Source organism: Diceros bicornis, chromosome 1, assembly GCF_020826845.1.
Source record: "Diceros bicornis minor isolate mBicDic1 chromosome 1, mDicBic1.mat.cur, whole genome shotgun sequence".
NCBI classification, from domain to species: Eukaryota; Metazoa; Chordata; class Mammalia; order Perissodactyla; family Rhinocerotidae; genus Diceros; species Diceros bicornis.
Genome location: NC_080740.1, coordinates 82,607,001 through 82,628,029, shown reverse-complemented (window position 1 = coordinate 82,628,029; position 21,029 = coordinate 82,607,001). Strand labels below are relative to the sequence as shown.

Here is a 21,029-nt window from a genome sequence, read left to right as displayed (position 1 = left end):
GATTTTGTTACCTGCCACTGAGGGAGTCTTAGACATGCTCTCTCCCTAAAAAAGGGAGATTAGAAGTGTTAATGAGGTTTTAAATACATACCAGAATCCAGTGGAGACTTTCTCCTCAATTTAGAAGAAAAAGAGCTCTGAAGGGAGACTAACTTTCCCCATTCGTGTTTCCATTATCTAATACCTCATCTGTACACCGTATAAAGTTATCCCATCTTTCACCAGGCACACGTGGGATATGGAGGCAATCCCAAGAAAGGCAAGAGGTCTTTGCCCTCAGAAGACTCTCCCCATCCTGATATTTTCCCTGCAGGGATCCCTCCCTAGGACTCAGGGGGGATGTTAAGAACTCCCTGCCTCTGAGACCAGAAATTTTAACGGCCACTCCCATGAACGATAATAGCTCACGTCATCTACTCTTTTTTTTTAAGTGTCTAACAGGGCTTGGTTTCTGAGTCTAAATGTATTCTGAAACATTTATTCAAGCTGCCCGGCTCCTCCTCCATTCTGCAGAAGGCACTTCTGGCACCACGCAAACACCCCTCCTCCTTTTGAAGTAATTGGTGTTATCCGGCGACAGGCTCCCTAAACAATCTGTGAGAAGGAGCCGGGGAGGTGGCCCCTCCTAATAGCTCATTACTCCCCTCTCCTCATGTTCTTCACGGCCTGTGATTATGTTGCCACCACTGCCGAAGCTCTCTCTGAAAATGCTGTCAGCACAGCATCTTAGGTGTTAAGTGTAGACATGAGAAGAGGGTAATGTGAGAAGGAGGCTGTGCCTTCTCCCTCACTTGGGGAAATTAAACTTCACAAAATCCACCTACATAACTCACGCGCGCCTGGGGTTTGTGAGCCCGAAGCCCCGCCAGGGAGAAGGGGTGGGGAGAAAAGAATCATTGTGGGCGACATCTGGGAGGTTCTCTTGACTCAGAATTTGGGGTTTCAGGTTTGCCCAAGCAATGCCACTCAGAGCAGAGTTTGGATCTGTTTCAGGGTGGATCTGGAGACCCCTCCCCACATTCCCCAGAAAATTATGCAAAGGTGGTGTCTCCACTCTTCGTCTACAAACTTCCCGTCTCCAAGTCCACAGCTGCTTATAAGTAACACACGCATTCCTGCCATTTATTAGCCTTGGCGAGTGCGAGGTGCTTTACACCTCACAATTCATTTACTTTTTAAAACCTCATGGAGTGAGCGCTATTATTATCACCATTTTGCCGATGAAGAAACTAACATTCAGAAAGGTTAAGATGTTTGTCCAAGTTACACAGCAAGTGATTGGCAAGGCCAGGATTGGTGTCTTGAGATGTACTCAGGTGCTAACATCCTAAGGAACTGGTGTGAGGACAGGCCAGGCTTGGGGCTGGCACAGGTCCCAGTTTGTTGAGGACTGAGGAGTTTCCTGTGACGCTAAAATTGGAAAAGACTGGGGCACTGCAGGTTGTTTGGAAGGGAGTCTGTCTCTCTATCTGTCTTTTACATCCATTTCTCTAATGTCTTTTTATCACAGATGTATCAATTGTTAATATATTACCTTAAAAAAATAACTGTTATAAAAGGGTGCTGCTTTGGAGCCCAAGAGTGGGAAAGGAACCACTCTGGCCTCCTTCACCCCCTCCAGGCAGCTACACCTCTGTTCCAGCCCAGGTGTCTTCCAACTCCTCCTGGGTACTCTATGCTGCTCCCCTTCATGCCAGCATTCCTGGGGGGAAAGAGAACCTCCTCCAGGCTCAGGAGCTGCCTCCTGCGTTCAGAGAGCTCTGTTTCCAAACAGCAATGATTCTTTTGAGCACCAGAGAGAAGGTTCTGTTCTCTGCATTCCTCCTGACTACATCTTAATTACTTCTGCTTAAATTGTGAGTGGCAAGTTCAACCACTCTGCTGTCTCCTAAGTGGCAAATTAAGACTAATTTAGATGGGGTTTACAGATTAGCCAACATTTGCAGAGTGGAGAATGATTTGGTGTTCTCTGCTAGGATCCACTCTCTGGGGGTCATCTCCTCCTGAACAGGCAGCAGGTGTGGGCTGGTGCCTGGTCTGACTCGCTTCTCTTCCTGGGCCCCCCTTCCCCTAGCTTCCACTGCAGACATCAGCCCTGTGCACGCGGCTTCTCTAACGGTGCCTTTTATTTTAGACTCTTTCAAATGGTGTTTGGATTCAATTTTGTTGGACTTAGTTCAACTTGATTTGATTCCCATTTATTGAGTCTCTACGAAGCACAGGAATGAGGAGAGCCATCTCACTATTTAGAAAACTCTGCTAATTTTTTTTTTTTTTTTTTTTGCCTTTTCAGGAGAACCAGGAAAATAGCTGAGGGGGTCAGTGAGTTGACTGCGCTCTGTGAATGATTGTGTTCGGGCCTTGGCAGCTCTAGGTGTCTGTTCAGCCCACTCTGAGGGCTTTCTTTTTATTTGCCTCTGGCTGATTCATCTCTAAGGTATCCAGTGCCAAGCAGGGCTTTGGAAACACATTCTGGAGGGTGGGGGAATTCTTCTCCCATGGCTAAGATAGGCATGGTCTGCCTCCCCAGTCACACTGCTTCCTCTGTCTGGAACATTCTTCCTCTCCCTGCCCTACTTCATAATGGTCTTTGCTCAAATGCCACCTCCTCAGAAAGGCCTCTGTCAATACCCTAAATAAAGGAGACATTTCCCATCACTCTCTGTCTAACCCTATATCCTATGTTATGTTCATAGTACTTATTGTTACCTGAAACTATATACATACATGTGTGTGTGTCTGTTTTTCTGAGAGTTCCTTTAACTTGAAAGTGCAGTGACCTGGGGGACAAAAGTCATGCTAAGCCATGGGGAAGAGAGGAAGCCCTGGCAGAGTAGTGTGGCAGGGCCTCCCCATGAGGTGCAGCGCAGAGAACAGGAGGGAACTAGCTTGGCTATGGCTCTGGGCTCAAAAGGTACTAGTTGTAGGGAGATGCTGAGTTCAACTTCAACTGCTATGGAACTTGTCAATGAGGCATAGCATCACTACAAGTTGATCTTTAAGGTCATCTATTTCTGTCTGCAGCATGGGACATTAAGGGCAGTGCTGTGCTCCAGATAGCTGCTGCTTCCTTCCGTATCTTGGGGATGGACAAGTGACCTCTGAGGGTAGGGACCCTTTGGGCTTGATGCCTCCCTGGCCCATGGCCAAGAGCTGTGAATCTCCTAGAATTTGAGGGGCCTTGGACTTGGGGTCCTCACTGTTGCTCCTCTATAATGCACGGACAGGTGAGATGGCCCTGGCTTCCTTGCTGAAAGTTGGTGTCTTTGGATCCATCCATCCATCTGTCCATCCATCTTGATTTCCTTGCTTTCTTCCCCCTGAGGACAGGGACTTTATCTTGCTCTCTACTGCATCTGTAGTACTTAGTATATGTTAGATGCTATGAAAATATTTGTTGAATGGGTGAATGGATGATAGATGGAGATAGATGGCTGTGGATGGATGGACATTTTACCAATTTCTCATTTAACATGAGGAAGTAGATTATTTGCCTTTGTTGGCCCCTCTATCTATACCCCCTCTAGAAGCTTCCTATGTCCTTCTGACTTTTGCTCACAGTTTTTCTTCAGGGTTGAGCTCATCTCTGCCAACCAAGATCCCCTTCATCCTCAGGCCCATTTTGACATGGGCCCTTCTGTACTATGTCAAAATTTTCAAATCTGAAGTCATCTACACATGCATACACACACACACCTTTGAGAGAAAGGTGTTTGTCTTGTTCACCATTGTATCCCCAGAATCTAGCATGGTAGCACTCCATAAATGCTTGTTGAATAAATAACTGAACAGACACGTATATGGTAGCACAGACTTAATTCTCTTTGCCTTATCATTGGTTATTTGTATTTGTATCTCGCCAGCCTGGTTGTGAGGTCAGGAACTGGGTCTTAGTCATCTCAGTACTTATGCTAACTCATTGCTTCACTAGTAATGATAATGTTAATAACGTGAGCAGATACCCTTTTGTGAACATCCTCTGTCTAAGTGCCAGACGCTAGACTTTACCTACATAAGTTCCTTTACTTCTCGTGATCACTCTATGGGATGGCTTTATTAGTGCCCTTTCACAGAGAAGGAGACTACAGCTCAGAGAGATTGGACAACTAGACCAAGGTCCTTTGCCTTATAAATGGAAGAGAGAGAACTTGAAACAGACATTTCGGACACCAGAGTCTCATTCTTTCCCACTTTATAAGGCTGCTTTCCTCTGTTGGGGTAGGAAGGGCTCTTTTAAAAGTTATTTCAACTGAATGGACTTGAAAATGGTCAGGGCATCTTCAAACAGACCTGATGACTGCTCTGTATTGCTGCCATTTGACTGTTCTAGATACTGTACTGCCCACTGTTTACAGCTCTCCGGGATTCTCCTAGCATCAGATATAAGACCTTCTTTCGAAGTTCCCAATGGTCTACCAGGACAACCACCCCACAGGGAGCCACTGCCCAACTAAGGTGGGAAAGTCCTCACCTGTCACATAGTTCTTCAAGTCCAGCTCGTTGCTGAGAGGATTGTTGCTCTTGAACATATACAGGTTAAAGGGGGCTGGCTCCTTGCCCACATTTTTCCACATGGTATAGTCTGGAGAGGTCCATCGTCCTGCTAGCACATCATAATCACGCTGAGTGAAGTGGACCAGCTTGGTCAGGGGGTCGTAGAGTCCCCCATGGAAGCCAATGACCATCTGGAAGTCAGGGTTGGAGTCATAATAAATCTCCCCATAGGCTGTGTACTGCAACTGTTTGATCATGAGACCATTGATGCTGAACACAGCCAGGGGAGTCCCTGTGTTATCTGAGGCAACGTAGTACTCCTCCCCACTGCTGCTCTCCATGGCAAAGAGGTGACCTTGGAGGTCATAGTAGAGCGATGTTATCTCAGAATTGGAGTGATTGTAGACATGGGTGATGCGAGTTGGGTTGTGAAGGTCAGAGTAGAAATACTGCAGATGGTGGCCCAGGTTGGTCTTGTAGGAAGCCCGCCGCCCCACACCATCGTAGCGGTACTGGACACTCCATCCACTGGCCTTGTTGTAGGCTCTCGTTAGGAGGCCCTTGGAGTTGTACTCAAAGATGTCAGCACCTCGCTGGCACAGATAGCCATCATCGTCAATTTTGTACTGCACATCGCCGAGTCTAGTTATCCGATCTCGGAGGTCATAGCGCAAGGGCATAAGGCGCACACTGTTGCCTGGGTTCAGCAAATGGAGGTTCCCATTGAGGTCATAGCTGTAGCGCCAGGTTGGGCGGTCATTGACGGCCACACTCTGGAGCTGCCCATCCCCATCATAATCATAAGTGTACTTAGTGGTGTTGGCATATGGCCCCAGTTTTAGCTCCCTCTTGATCACCCTTCCCATGCTGTCATACTGCACTGTCATCCAGTACATGAGAGACCGGAACATCTCGTACTGGACTTCCTTGATCCGCCCGTGCGTGTCAAAGTGTTTGCTGAGGGTCATCACAGCAGTGGTGATAATCTGGTTGATATCATAATAGATGACTCCAAACTTGCCAAAGTGCTCCACCTTGCCGGAAATCTCGTCATAGCGGTAGAGGTCAACGGGAAGGGGAGTCTCACTTATGACAGGCTTGATGCTTGCAATCCGGAAGCTGTTGTCATGATAGGTGTAGTCAAACCTGGCGTTGACCATGCCTTCCTCAGAAAACCTATAGATCTGCTTGTCCACAAGTGGGCCAATCTTCCGGTACCTGATGGTGCAGGAGAAACCCCCACTTTGAAGGTTGACCATTTTTAAAACACCAGTGGTCTCGTCATACCCAAAGGTGACTGCAGTACTGTCATAGACAATCTCTGATAACTTGGAGAGTTTTCCATACTTGTAGAATACCTGGCGCCCAGTGCCCAAAAACGATGTCTTCAGGATGCGGCCATCATCACTGTAGTCAAAGATGACTGAAGCGTTGCTTTCAGGTGGGTTGTAAATGTTGCGGATGTAGCCAATGGAGGTGTGGGTAGACATGCTGTGCCTGGCGACGCTGGGCATGGTGACGGCATGGAGACGCTCGGAGGAGTCATACTCAAATATGTACTGACGCTGACTCTGAAGCAGGAGGACCATGGACTGGAGGAAGGAAAGGGGAAGGGAACACATGAGTTGGCTCTTTAGGACTAAGCAGTCAAATGGACAGAATTTACTCCATTTCCCCAAATGTCAATTCAAAAGCCACGAAGGATGGGAAAGTTTAGACCAGAGATTATGAGTAGATTGATTTCATCGGGCATGCCAACTCTGATGGATCATGGTGACTGCCTCGAGCAATGCTTCCCAAACTTGAATGTGCATGTGAAACACCCAGGGATCTTGTTAAAAGGCAGATTCTGATTCAGTAGTTCAGTGGAGGGATATTGGGGGAGGCGGCCTGAGAATCTGCTTTTGTAACAAGCTCCCAGGTGATGCTGATGTTGCTTGGACCATACTTTGAGTAGCAAAGGCTTGAAGGACTGAGGTGAGAGGCATTGACCTTGCCTCTAGGCTCAATAACGAGAAATCCTGAGGTTGTTTAGAAATGACTGCCACTGGCCCAGCAGGGGACAGGTGTAACACACCTACTACATTTTGGCCACCCCTGATTAAACCTAGAAAGAAATCATATCCTCCATTTAGAAGCTACTGAAAAGATTACATAAGCCAGAATCATTGATTCTTTGGGAAAATAATGGCCTCAAACTTGAGGCAATTGGGAGATTCTTGCCTCCCCTGGTCAACCATTCTAGTATTTTATGGCATAATGAGAACATTATTCAGGAAAGACTAAAGGGACTGCTGTCTCTTGTCTCTTGGAGAGGAGGCAACAGCTCTGTCTGCAAGTGACTGCTGTGATGACCAGGCAAGAAAGGAAGACATGGAAATGGACCTGTGTCAAGGTGAGTCCAGGTGAGAGGCCTAGGCTGAGCTAGATGACCGGGGCAGCCTTCAAAAGTCTTGTCTTGTGCCCCGATGGGACCTCTTTTTACCACTGCTCCAACCTGACCTTTTCCGACATGGAGACCTGAATCTGGCACTTTCGGACACAGGGAATTATGGAGAGAATCTGTTGGCTGGTTTAGCCAATGGGCCAAGTAGGAGAGTGTTGCTCTGTGTGTTCAAAGAGTTTTAGGCAAAATTCTCTACCTTGATGGCTTAATTTCGGGCAAGGCAGAAATGAATCACTGCATTTCCAATTCATAAGTAATGATTAGTCATGCTGCCAGTGGGATGAGTCTGTCCCCTTCAACAGCACTTTTTTTTTGGGAATAAAATCAGATAATCCGTCCTTTTTGCCATTACTGAGTGTCTAGCACTTTTTTTTTTTGCTTTTCATAGTAATGGTGCTGAGCTATGAATAACATTGTCCTTCAGATTTCCTCCTTCCCAGCGAGGATGGGAGTGTGAAGGAAGCCCTTCTAGAGTCAAAGTAAAGATGTTAAAATGTCTTATGGCAAAGCATATCAGGTCAGCTTAAAAAGAGCAGCGTGAATAAGAGAAAGCCTCAGCTGAGCCGGCAGCAGTACCCACCTTGTCGAGGTAGGAGTAGCTCCACACTTTCCCGTCCGCAAACATGCGGGACACGATTCGGCCTTGCTTGTCGATGTCCGTCCTCTCGCTCATGGCCCCACGCTGAAGGCCAGCCAGGCGCCCATTGAAGAAGTACGAGACATTGACGGCTGCCAACCCACTGCTGGGGAGCCACAGGAAGGGGCGGCCCACCTGGTCGTAAATGATCCTCAGGGTGAACTTCCGGTGATCATCATAGATCTTTTCTGTCCGAATATTCCGGTCATAGTCAATGGACAAAAGATTTCTTCCATGGACCTAGGAAAACACAACAGGCCTGGTTTGAAAGACATCACCTTGGCCTGTTAGTTCAGGCTCCATAGGTATGTGTTGGAAGAAGAAATAACCTTGAAGTTATTTTGAGTAGTGCTTTCTAAACTCCTTTACATTACGTTAGACACAGAAAATGGTAATATTTGTAGGATGCACTAGAATACAGAAATGAGGCTGCTTATGGTCAGAGCTGACTGATTTGGGCATGGTTTCCATGAGCAGTTATGTAGGCTGTGCACTGCACAATTAAAAGGGGTGCCATCATGCTGTAGAACATGTGAATGGTGAAAATTGTGCAGTGCACAAATTACACAGCCATACACAATAGCCCTTGATCCTGGGGTTCTGACTGCCCTGGCTGGCCACCCTGGGGGGCAAAGAATTTGTATATTTGCACATTATAACCCTTTTATGGCACACCATCAGCTGAGTAGCTAATGATCTTTAAGAGCAGGTGCCAAGATTTCTTCTGAAACCTCAAGTAAAGGTATGTAGGAGGGTAGGGAGGAGGTATTAGAAATCCATATTTTACAAAGATCTGGGAATATAAGGCTCATTCCTATGCGAACTCCTTTACTTCTGTCTAGAGAGAAATCTTGCCACTGTCAAGGACGCAGGACATCACTGGGGAGACCTCAGTGGGGCTGGGGAATTCCAACAAAGGGAAGAACTGATCTCCTTTGATTTGAAAGGAATAGTGGAACACATCCAGACATAATTTAATATTTATTTAAAAGTTGATCTGATCAGAGAAGAGAGCCTGTCCCGGAAGGCAGAGCTGGGGGACTGGACTCTGGTTAGGGGCAAAGGAGAGGGACTCTCAAGATTCAGCTAGCCCTGAGTGGATGGCTGGAAGTGAATAAAATGAGGCCGATTCAGCCCAGGCTCTTTCAACATAATTGACTGCAAATCTAGCTGTCCCTGGGGTGACCGCTGAAGGCTAGGGAAGATGTAAACAGGCAGAAGGAAGAGACGTGAGAGATGTTTGCTACTTCTTCACCTTAATCTAATAATTCAATAGCACTTAATGATAATAATGACGAGGATGGTAATAACAACTTTAACATGTGCTGAGGGCTAGTATACATAGGCATTGTGTTAGGCAATTTGCATCTATTGTCTGAGTTGATGCTCACAAAGATCATTTGACAAATGAGGAAACTGAGCCTGAAACAGAGAGGTTACATACTTGCTCAAGGTCACACAGCAATGAAGTGGTAGGGATCGTCTGGAACTTAGGTCTTCAGACTTCAACGAGTTAACCACTTAGACATTTACCCAGCTTTACTGCTTCCTGTATTGTATATGCCTTGAGTGCCCTGAGATGTGTCAAATGATGAAGAGACTGTAAAGCATTGCCTCAGCCCTTGAGGGCTCCATATTGCAGCTTTATGGGGAGACAAGGAATAATTCTAATACCACAGACACCTGTATTCTGAGGAGCAGCATTATACCCTTTCACATTTCACAGCTTCCTTTGGAGATAGGAGTGGCTAACATGATGTAAGTTGTAATTGTTGGCTGCATCTTCTGTGGACCTTGAAGGAAGCTGACTCAGCTAAGAAGTAAGCACCCTTTTGTTCTTCCCACTTTCCTCCTTTGGCTCAGTGGAATGTGGATGTGATCGCTGGAGCTCCAGCATTCACCTCGTGAATATGGGGTGACTTTGAGGATGGAAACCTCAAAGAGAATGGCTCATCCAGAGAAAAAGAGTCTAGATCCCTGTTGACCTAGGTGTCTTCAATGGTCATCCATACGAGCCATGAATTGCTTATCTCTAGACTCCTTTTAGGTCATAAAACATAATAAGCCTATATCTTGTTTAAGCTCTTGTTGTTTCTAATCTCTGTTATTAGCAGTTAAAACTATAAGTTCTTTTTTATTTTTTTCCCCAAAGCCCCAGTAGATAGCTGTATGTCATAGTTGCACATCCTTCTAGTTGTTGTATGTGGGACACGGCCTCAGCATGGCTGGAGAAGCGGTGTGTCGGTGCGCACCCGGGATCTGAACCCAGGCTGCCAGTAGCAGAGCGCGCGCACTTAACCACTAAGCCACGGGGCCGGCCCAAAGCTAATCTAAACTGACACAAGCCCCTGATGTTTGACAGGTACTGTGCTAGGTACTTTGCAAACCTGATCCCAGTTTAATTCTCACAACATAGGTAGAAATTAGTTTATATATGGGCAGTTGAGCTCAGAGGAGTCACATGGATAGACAAGGGGCAGAGGCTGGATTTGAACCAGTACTACTTGATTCCCCAAACTATTGTTGTTTCATGGAGTCATCCCAGAGAGAAGGGGATAGAACATTTAGAAAAGAGAATGCATCAAAGCACGGAGATAGGAATAAAGGTGGTGGGTTCTTGGGATATAAGGAAACCTAACTTCCAGTGGAAGATTCATATCATCAAACTTGCAGCAATTGGAAGAATAGTCAAGAAGGCAAAGGGCGAGTAGTAGGACTTTTTTAACAGGCGCAAATTTAATGCTGTCAGAATTACTGGGGAACTTGATCCCAAACCAGAGTTACCAAATCCAGAGCAAACCACAAGCTGGAGTCAGAATGATCACTTCCTTTGGAAACAGAAGTTTGGCCATCTTGGGTTGCTTCATTTGGGACAGCTGCAGAAGCCCACCAACACAAGATTCTCAAACCTGTGTTTGAGAATTTCGGTTCAAGACCTTGCCAGTGTTTCATTAGCAGAATGAATTACATGGCAACAATGAGGAAGGATTTTCGGGGTTTCCTGAGCCAACTGCTGGTGACTCCCCACTGTGCCTACATATTTCCCATCTCCTCGGTCATCCTTCTATACACTTGCCCTTTCCTTACTTTTTCCCCTTTTTGCTTCTCTTTGCTAATACCTTACAGCCCCCAGTGCATTTATTATTCATTGAACATTAAATCTCTGTTAATGTCATGTGTGGTGCCTGCTCTGGAATGCAAGGGTGAGCAATACCAACAAAGCGGTGTGTCTGGAGAATTTGGGACGGGCTTAGCATGTTTTCAGCACTGCCCTTGTTTTGTCTTATGTAATCCTCACAGCAACATTCCCAGGCAAGCACTATTATCATCTCCATTTTACATGCAAGGCACATCCAGGTTTAAGAGCCCTGCTCAGGCTTACACAAATAGAAAGTGGTGGAGCCGGGATCCCAACCCAGAGCTCATCACCTTCACCCCTGGGCTGTACCACCTCTCCCACCAGCAGCTTTCCATCAGGCGTGCAATTCTAAACCACTTGGGATGCTATCTCAAAGCACTGCTGCTGGGCCGGCTCCACAGCTGCTGTATCAGCCCCCCAGGGAATAGAGGCTGAGTGATTGTGATGTGCGCTCTTGGTTAAAATATACTCAGTGTGATATAAGGGCCTATCTTCAGTTACCTGGGAGAGACCAATGGGCAAATCATATATATAAGCATAATATAATCGTGTGTGTGTATATATATGTATCTGTATATATACGAATATATACTATAAGCTGTGATCATGAGAGAGACCAACATGTAAATCATATACAGACATACCTCATTTTATTGCACTTTGCTTTATTGCACTTTGCAGATACTGTGTTTTTTTTTTTTTTTTTTTTTGTGAGGAGATCAGCCCTGAGCTAACATCCGCCAATCCTCCTCTTTTTTTTTGCTGAGGAAGACGGCCCTGGGCTAACATCGGTGCCCATCTTCCTCCACTTTATATGGGACGCCGCCACAGCATGGCTTACCAAGCAGTGCGTCGGTGCGCGCCCGGGATCCGAACCAGCGAACCCCGGGCCGCCGCAGCGGAGCGCGCGCACCCAACCGCTTGCGCCACCGGGCCGGCCCCGCAGATACTGTGTTTTTTAAAAGACTCTCCATCAGCAAAAGATTATGACTCACTGAAGGCTCAGATGTTGGTTAGCATTTTTTAGCAATAAAGTATCTTTAAATTAAGGTATGTACATTGTTTTTAGACATAATGCTATTGCACACTTAATGGACTACAGTATATTGTAAATATAAGTTTTATATGCACTGGGAAACCAGCAAATTCATGTGACTTGCTTTATTGCAATATTTGCTTTATTGCAGTGGCCTGAAACTGAATCAACAATATCTCTGAGATATGCCTGTATATATGCATAGCTATTATTATAACAACTATATTAGTATGCGAGGGTGCCAAGATTGCAGAAAGAACTGAATAGTGGGCAAACACAGAAGAGGGTTCCCCAACCCCTGACTGCCACCATTTGGGTTTGTTGCTACTATTTAGAGCTGATGAGGCCTCTGACTTCTGGCCTGGGGGCACCAACCATAAAGAAGTAATAGGTGCTAACCATTAACCATTGATAATTTAAGGTGGGATTTTATTCCCAAATTCACATGTCCCTGGGAGTGGGATTTTGTTATTGCACTGGTTTGAGTTAACTTTTTAAAAATTTTTACTTACTGAGATATAATTGACATACATCACTGTATAAGTTTAAGGTATACAGCATAATGATTTGACTTACACATAGAGTCATGTGTCACTTAACGACAGTGATCTGAGAAATGCGTCAGGCAATTTCATCATTGTGCAAACACCATAGAGTGTACTTACACAAACCTAGATGGTATAGCTTACTACACACCTAGGCTATCTGGTACTAATCTTATGGGACCACCGTTGTATATGTGATCCGTCATTGACCGAAACGCTGTTATGTGGCGTATGACTGTATTGCAAAATGATTACTGACGTGAGTTTCGTTAACATCCATCATCTCATATGGATATGAAAAAAAAAAAAAGGAAAACCATAATTTTTCTCCTTGTGATAAGAACTCTTAGGATTTACTCTCTTAACTTTCCTATATGTCATACAGTTAACTGTAGTCATCATGTTATACATTACATCCCTAGTACTTATTTATCTTATAACTGGAAGTTTGTACCTTTTGACCACCTCCCTCCAATTATCCCCCACCCCCGCCCCCCAAACCCCCCACCTCTGGTAACCACAAATCTCAGCTCTTTTTCTATGTTTTGTTTTAAGATTCCACATATAAGTGAGATCATATAATATTTGTCTTTTTTTGACTTATTTCACTTAGCATAATGCCCTCAAGGTCCAGCCACGTTGTTGCAAATGACAGGATTTTTTATGGCTGAATAATATTCCATTGTATACAAACACAACAACTTCTTTATCCATTCAACCACCAATAGACACTTAGGTTGTTTCCATGTCTTGGCTATTGTAAATAATGCTGCTATGAACATGGGGGTGCAGATATCTCTTTGACAAGGTGTTTTTGTTTCCTTCAGATATATTCCCAGAAGTAGAATTGCTGGATCATGTGGTAGTTCTATTTTCCATTCTTTAAGGCTCCTTCATACTGTTTTTCATAGTGGCTGTACCAATTTATCATCCCACCTAATGGGCAAAGGACCTGAATAGACATTTTTCCAAAGAAGATATATGAAGGGCCAATAGGTACATGAAAAGATGTTCAACATCACTAATCTTCCTCTTTTTGCTTGAGGAAGAGTGGCCCTGAGCTAACATCTGTGCCAATCTTCCTCTATTTTGTATGTGGGACGCCACCACAGCGTGGCTTAATGAGGGGTGTGTAGGTCTGTGCCAAGGATCCAAACCAGAAAACCCCACGCCATGAAGCAGAGCATGCGAACTTAACCGCTATGCCACCAGGCCCGCTCCTATTATTTTTGATGCTGTTGTAAATGGGATTGTTTTCTTTACTTCTTTTTCAGATAATTCATTGTTAGCGTATAAAAACACTACTGATTTTTGTATGTTAATTTTGTATTCTGCAACTTTACTGAATTCATTGATTATATCTAACAGTATTTTGGTACAGTCTTTAGGATTATCTATATATAAAATGATGTCATCTGCAAATAGAGACAATTTTACTTCTTCCTTTTCAATTCTGATGCCTTTTATTTCTTTTTCTTGCCTGATTGCTGTGGCTAGGACTTCCAGCCTATGCTGAATAGGAGTGGTGAGAGTGGGCACCCTTGTCTTCTTCCTGATCTTAGAGGAAAAGCTTTCAACTTTTCACCATTGAGTGTTATATTAGCTGTGGGCTTGTCATATATGTCCTTTATTATGTTGAGGTTTGTTCCTTCTATATGCACATTGTTGGGAGTTTTTATTATGAATGGATGTTGAATTTTGTCAAATGCTTTTTCTGCATCTATTGAGATGGTCATATGATTTTTTTCATTCTATTAATGTAATGTATCACATTGCTTGATTTGCATATGTTGAACCCTCCTTACAGCCCAGGGATAAATCTCACTTGATCATGGTGAATGATCCTTTTAATGTGCTACTGAATTCAATTTGCTAATATTTTATTGAGAATTTTTGCATCTATATTCATCAGGGATATTGACCTGCAGTTTTCTTTTCTGGTAGTGTCCTTTTCTGGTTTTGGGATCAGAGTAATGCTGGCCTTGTAAAATGAGTTTGGGAGTGTTCCCTCTTTAATTTTTTGGATGAGTTTGAGAAGGATTGGCATTAATTCTTCTTTAAATGTTTGGTAAAATTCACCAGTGAAGCCATCTAGTCCTGGGCTTTTCTGCATTGGGGGATTTTTGATTACTGATTCAATCTCCTTACTAGTATTTGTTCTGTTGAGATTTTCTATTTCTTCCTGATTCAGTCTTGGTAGGTTGCTTTTCTAAGAATTTTTCCATTTCTTCTAGGTTGTCCAGTTTGTTGGTGTCCAGTTGTTTATAGTAGCCTCTTATGATTCTTTGTATTTCTGTAGTATCAGTTGTAATGTCCCTTTTTCAGTTATAATTTTGTTGATTTGGGTCCTCTCTTTTTCCCTTGGTTGGTCTAGCTAAAAGTTTGTCAATTTTGTTTATCTTTTCAAAGAATCAACTCTTAGTTTGGTTATTCTTTTCTATTCTGTTTTCCTCTTCTCTATTTCATTTATTTCTGCTCTCATGTTTATTATTTCCTTCCTTTTGCTAACTTTGGGCTTAAAGTATTCTTGTTTTTCTAGTTCCTTAGGGCATAGTGTTAGGCTTTTTATTTGAGATCTTGCTTGCTTCTTTTTTTGTGATTAATTTTTTTACCTTTTAATTTCCTTCACTCACTTTTCCCACCCCCTACTCCTCCCCTCTGGCAATCACCGATCTGCTTTCTGCATCAATGAGCCTTTTTTTTTTTTTTTTTTTTTAAAGATTCCACATATAAGAGAGATCATGTGGTATTTGTCTTTCTCTGTCTGACTTATTTCACTTAACATAATGCCCTCAAAGTCCATCCATGTTGTCAGAAGTGGCAAGATTTCATTCTTTTTTTAATGGCCAAATAATATTCCATTGAACATGAATATATCACATCTTCTTTATTCATCCTTTGATGGACACAGGCTGTTTTCATATCTTGGCTATTGTAAATAGTGCTGCAATGAAGATGGGGGTCCATATATCTTTTGAAGTTAGTGTTTTTGTTTTCTTTGGATAAATACCCAGAAGTGGAATTGCTGGATCATATGGTAATTCTATTTTTAATTTTTTGAAGAAGCTCCACACTGTTTTCCATAGTGGCTGCGCCAATTTACATTCCCACCAACAGTGCATGAGGGTTCTCTTTTCTCTACATCCTCACCAACACTTGTTATTTCTTGTCTTTTTGATAATAGCCATTCTAACAGGTGTAAGGTGATATCTCATTGTGGTTTTCATTTGCATTTCTCTGATGATTAATGATGTTGAGCATCTTTTCATGTACTTATGGGCTATCTGTAGGTCTTAGGAAAAATGTCTATTCAGGTATTCTGCCCATTTTTTAATTGGATTGTTTGTTTTTTTTGCTATTGAGTTGTATGAATTCTTTATATATTCTGCATATTAGCCCCTTATCAGATATATGATTTGCAAATATTTTCTCCCATTTTCTTTTTATTTTGTTTATGGTTTCCTTTGCTGTGCATAAGATTTTTAGTTTGCTGTAGTCCCATTTGTTTACTTTTGCTTATGTTGCTTTTACTTTTGGTGTCAGATTCAAAAAACCCTTGCCAAGATCTATGTCAAGGAGCTTACCACCTATGTTTACTTCTAGGAGTTTTATGGTTTCAGGTCTTTTTTTTTTTTTTTTTTTTTTTAAGAAAACCAGCCCTGAGCTAACATCCCTGCTAATCCCCCTCTTTTTCTGAGGAAGACCAGCACTGAGTTAACATCTATTGCCAATCCTCCTCTTTCCCGCCCCCCCCCACCAAAGCCCCAGTAGATAGTTGTATGTCATAGTTGCACATCCTTCTAGTTGCTGTACGTGGGGCGCGGCCTCAGCGTGGCCGGAGAAGCTATATGTCGGTGCGCGCCCGGGATCCGAACCCTGGCTGCCAGCAGCGGAGCGCACGCACTTAACCGCTGAGCCACGGGGCGGGCCCGGTTTCAGGTCTTATGTTCAAATCTTTAATCCATTTTGAGTTAATTTTTGTGTATAGTGTAAGGGAGTAGTCCAGTTTCATTCTTTTGGATATGGCTGTCCTGTTTTCCTACCACCATTTATTGAAGAAATTGTCCTTTTCCCATTGTTTATTCTTGGCTCCTTTGTCATAAATTAATTAACCATATATATGTGGGTTTATTTCTGGGCTCTCTATTCCATTGATCTATGTGTCTTTTTTTATGCCAATACCATACTGTTTTAATTACTATAGCTTTGTAATACAGTTTGAAATCAGGGACCATGATGCCTCCAGCTTTGTTCTTCTTTCTCAAAATTGCTTTGGCTATTCTGGGTCTTGTATGTGGTTCCATACAAGTCCCTCTTTAAGATTGTTCTATTTTTATGAAAAATGCCATTGGAATTTTGATAGGGATTGCATTGAATCTGTAGATTTCTTTGGGTAGTATGGACATTTTAACAATATTAATTTTCCAATCAATGAGCATGGAATATATTTCCATTTATTTGTGTCCTCTTCAATTTCTTTCCTTAATGTCTCGTAGTTTTCAGTATACAGGTCTTTCATCTACTTAAATAAATTTATTTTTAGGTATTTTATTCTTTTTGATGCAGTTATAAATGGAATTGTTTTCTTAATTTTTCTCCCTGCTAGTTTGTTATTACTGTATAGAAATGATTTTTGTATATTGACTTTGTATCCTGTAGCTTTACTGAATTTCTTTATTAGTTTTAACAGTTTTTTGGTGAAATCTTTTTTGGGTGAAGTTAGGGTTTCATATACACAATATCATGTCATCTGCAAATAGTGAGTTTTACTTCTTCTTTTCCAATTTGGATCCCCTTCATTTCTTTTTCTTGCCTAATTGCTCTGGCTAAGACTTCTAATACTATGTTGAATAAAAGTGGCAAGACTAGGCATTCTTGTTTCTGATTTTAGAGGAAATGTTTTCAGCTTTTCACTGTTGAGTATGATGTTAGCTGTGGGCTTGTCATATATGAAGTTTATTATGTTAAGGTACTTCCCTCTATACCCAGTTTGTTCTGAGTTTTTATCATAAATGGATGTTGAATTTTGTCAAATGCTTTTTCTGCATCTATTGGATAATGATACATTTTTTTGTGTGTGTGAGGAAGATTAGCCCTGAGCTAACATCCAATGCCAATCCTCTTCTTTTTTCTGAAGAAGACTGGCCCTGGGCTAACATCTGTTCCCATCTTCCTCTGTCTTGCATATGGGACGCTGCCACAGCATGGCTTGACAAGTGGTGCATTGGTGCATGCCCAGGATCTGAACCTGTGAACCCTGGGCCACTACAGCGGAGCGCGCGCACTTGACTGCTACGCCACCAGGCTGGCCCCTATGATGATACAAGTTTTATCCTTCATTTTGTTAATGTAGTGTATCACATTGACTGGTTTGCAGATATTGAACCAGCCTTGCATCCTGGAATAAATCCCGCGTGATCATGGCATATGATCCTTTTAATGTATTGTTGAATATAGTTTGCTAATATTTTGTTGAGGATTTTTGCATCTATTTTCTTCGGGGATATTGGCCTGTAATTTTCTTTTCTTGTGGTGTCCTTCTCTGATTTGGTATCAGGGTAATACTGGCCTCATAAAGTAAGTTTGGAAGTGTCTCTCCTTTTCTATTTTTTGGAAGAGTTTGAGAAGGATTTATATTAATTCTTCTTTGAGTGTTGGTAGAACTCACCAGTGAAGCTGTCTGGTCCTGGACTTTTGTTGTTGGGAGGCTTTTGATTACTGTTTCAATCTCCTTACTAGTATTCAGTCTGTTCAGATTTTCTATTTCTTCATGATTCAGTCTTGGTAGGTTGTATGTTTCTAGGTTGTATGTGCAATTTGTTGGCATATAATTGTTCATAGTAGTCTCTTATGATCCTTTGTATTTCTGTGGTATCAGTTGTAACGTCTCCTCTTTTATTTCTGATTTTATTTGAGTCCTTTTTTTCTTGTGCGTCTAGCTAAACCTTTGTCAATTTCCTTTATCTTTTCAAAGAACTAGCTCTTACTTTCATCTTTTCTATTGTCTCTTTAGTCTCTATTTCATTTAGTTCTGCTCTAATATTTGTTATTTTCTTCCTTTTACTAACTTTAGGCTTCGTTTGTTCTTCTTTTTCTAGTTCCTTGAGGTGTAAATTTGGGTTGAGACTTTTCTTTTTTCTTGAGGTAGGCATGTATTGTTGTGAACTTCCCTCTTTAAGTGCTTTTGCTGCAGTTTCAAGTTTTGGTATGTTGTGTTTCCATTTCATTTGTCTTAAGATACTTTTTATTTCCCCTTTGATTTCTTCTTTGATCCATTGGTTGTTCAGGAGAGTGATGTTTAATTTCCATGTATTGGTAAATTTTCCAGTTTTCCTCCTGTTATTGATTTCTATTTTCATACCATTGTGTTTGGAGAAGATGCTTGGTATAATGTCAATCTTCTTGAATTTGCTAAGACTTGTTTTGTGGCCCAACATATGATCTATCCTAGAAAATGTTCCATGTACCCTTGAAGAATGTGTATTCTGCTGTTGTCACATAAAATCTTCTGTATATGTCTGTTAGGTCCATTTGGTCTATAGTGTTGTTGAAATTGGCAGTTTCCATATTGATTCTCTGTCTGGATGATCTATCCATTGTTGAGATTGGTAAATTAAAGTTTCCAAGTATTAGTGTATTGCTATTTATTTCTCCTTTTAGATCTGTTAGTTTCTGTTTTCTATATTTAGGTGCTCTGATGTTGGGCATATAAATATTTACAATAGTTACATCTTCTTGATTGATTGACCTCTTTATTATTATATAATAACTTTCTTTGTTTCTTTTTACCATTTTTAGTTTAAAGTTTATTTTTTCTGATATAAGTATAGCTATCCCTGCTTTTTAAATTTTTTTGGTTACCATTTGCTTGAAATATCTTTTTCCATCTCTTCACTCTCAGTTTATGTGTGTCTTTAAGGTTAAAGTGGGTCTTTTGTAGGCAGCATATTGGTGGATCTTATTTTAATCCATTCAGCCATTCTATATCTTTTGATTGGAGAATTTAATCTGTTTATATTTAAAGTAGTTATTGATAGGTAAGGACTTACTAGTGCCATTCTTTTAATTGATTTCTGGCTGTTTTGTACATCCATTGTTCCTTGTTTCTTATCCTTTTTTGTGTTTTGATATCTTTTGGTATCAGTATGCTTTGATTTCTTTATCATGTTTTTTTGTGTAATTACTACAGGTTTTTCCCTTGTGGTTACCATGAGGTTTACGTAAAATATCTTAAAATTGTAACATCCTATTTTAAACTGATACCAACTTAACTATAATAGAATTAATTCCTAACTTTATGCTTTTACTTATCCTCCCTCTCACATTTTAGGTTATTGATGTTACTGTTTACATATTTTTTATATTGTGTAACTAATAATAGATTATTGTAGTTATGGTTATTTTTAATACATTTGTTTTCTTTAACTACAAACTAGAGTTTTAAGTGAATTATTAACCACTATTACCACATTACAGACTCTAACTTTGACTATATATCTACCACTAAAAGTGAGTTTTACATTATCTTCTCAGGTTTTCATGATGTTAATTAGCATCCTTTTATTTCTATTCAAAGAACTCCCTTTATAGCATTTCTTGTAAGGCAGGTCTAGTGGTGATGAACTCCCTGCACCTTTGTTTTTTTTGGGAAAATCTTTATCTTTCCTTCATTTCTGTAGGACAGCTTTTTCAGGTATAGAAATCTTGGCTGACAGTTTTTTTCTTTCAATATTTTGATTATATCATCCCAATCTCTTCTGGACTGAAAAGTTTCTGTTGCGAAATCTGCCCTTGAATGTAACTTCTCTCTTTTTCCTTGCTGCTCTAAAAATTACTTGTCTTTGAATTTGACAGTTTAATTATAATGTGTCTTGGTGTAGCTCTATTTGGGTTCAACCTATTTGGGGTCTTTTGGGCCTCAGGGATCTAGATGTCCCTTTCTCTGCCCAGCTTTGGGAAGTCTTCAGCCATTATTGCTTTAAATATACTTTCTGTCCCTTTCTCTTCTTCTGGAATTCCCATAATGCAGATATTGTTTCTTTTGAATGTGTCCCATAAGTCCCATAGGCTTGCTTCACTCTTTTTCTTTTTACTTCTCTGACTTGGTAATTTCAAATGTCTTTCTAGGTCACTGATACTTTCTTCTGCATGGTTGAGTCTTCTTTTGAAGCTCTCCATTGATTTCTTCAGTTCAGTCATTGTGTTTTTCAGTTCTAGTATTTCTGTGTGTTTTTTTTTTTGATGGTTTCTATTTTGTTGTTGTTGACTTCTCGTTTTGTTCATGTGTTATTTTCCTATTTTTTTTGTTGTTGTTGTCTGTGTGTTCTTGTAGTTCACTAAACTTCTTTAAGAGGATTACTCTGACAGTTCATAGATCTCCATTTCTTTAGGTTCTGTTACTGGAGCTTTATTAGTTTCCTTTGGTGGTGTCATATTTACCTGATTTATCCATAATCCTTGATTCCTTACATTGGTATATGCATATTTGAGTAATTGGTGACCTCTTCCAGACTTCACAGGTTCACTTTGGCAGAGACAGTTCTTCATCAGTCAGCTCAGTTTGGGTTTCTGGATGTGTCTGCTGCTAATGTCCTTGGGCAGGTGGGGCTTGCTATCAGGGTCTATTTTGGGGTGAGGCAACTGCCTGAGCTCTGAGCCGGGGGTAAAGGGTTGTGCTTCTGGCTGAGAACAGTTGGGTAGGACTTCTGGCTTGGTTCCCTGCCCAAGCAAGG

The 21,029-nt window shown here is 41.7% G+C and overlaps 1 protein-coding gene across 2 annotated transcripts in view; it reads right to left on the bottom strand.

Moving 5' to 3' along the window:
• TENM2 (teneurin transmembrane protein 2) overlaps nt 1–21,029 on the bottom strand; it is a 571,867-nt gene that overhangs the window by 8,914 nt on the left and 541,924 nt on the right. For both annotated transcript variants that reach the window (XM_058545548.1, XM_058545558.1), the window contains 2 exons: nt 7,521–7,817; nt 4,472–6,086 (listed from right to left, as the gene is read on the bottom strand). In XM_058545548.1, the coding sequence (XP_058401531.1) occupies nt 4,472–6,086; nt 7,521–7,817 (1,912 nt within the window). The remainder of the gene's footprint in view (nt 1–4,471; nt 6,087–7,520; nt 7,818–21,029) is intronic.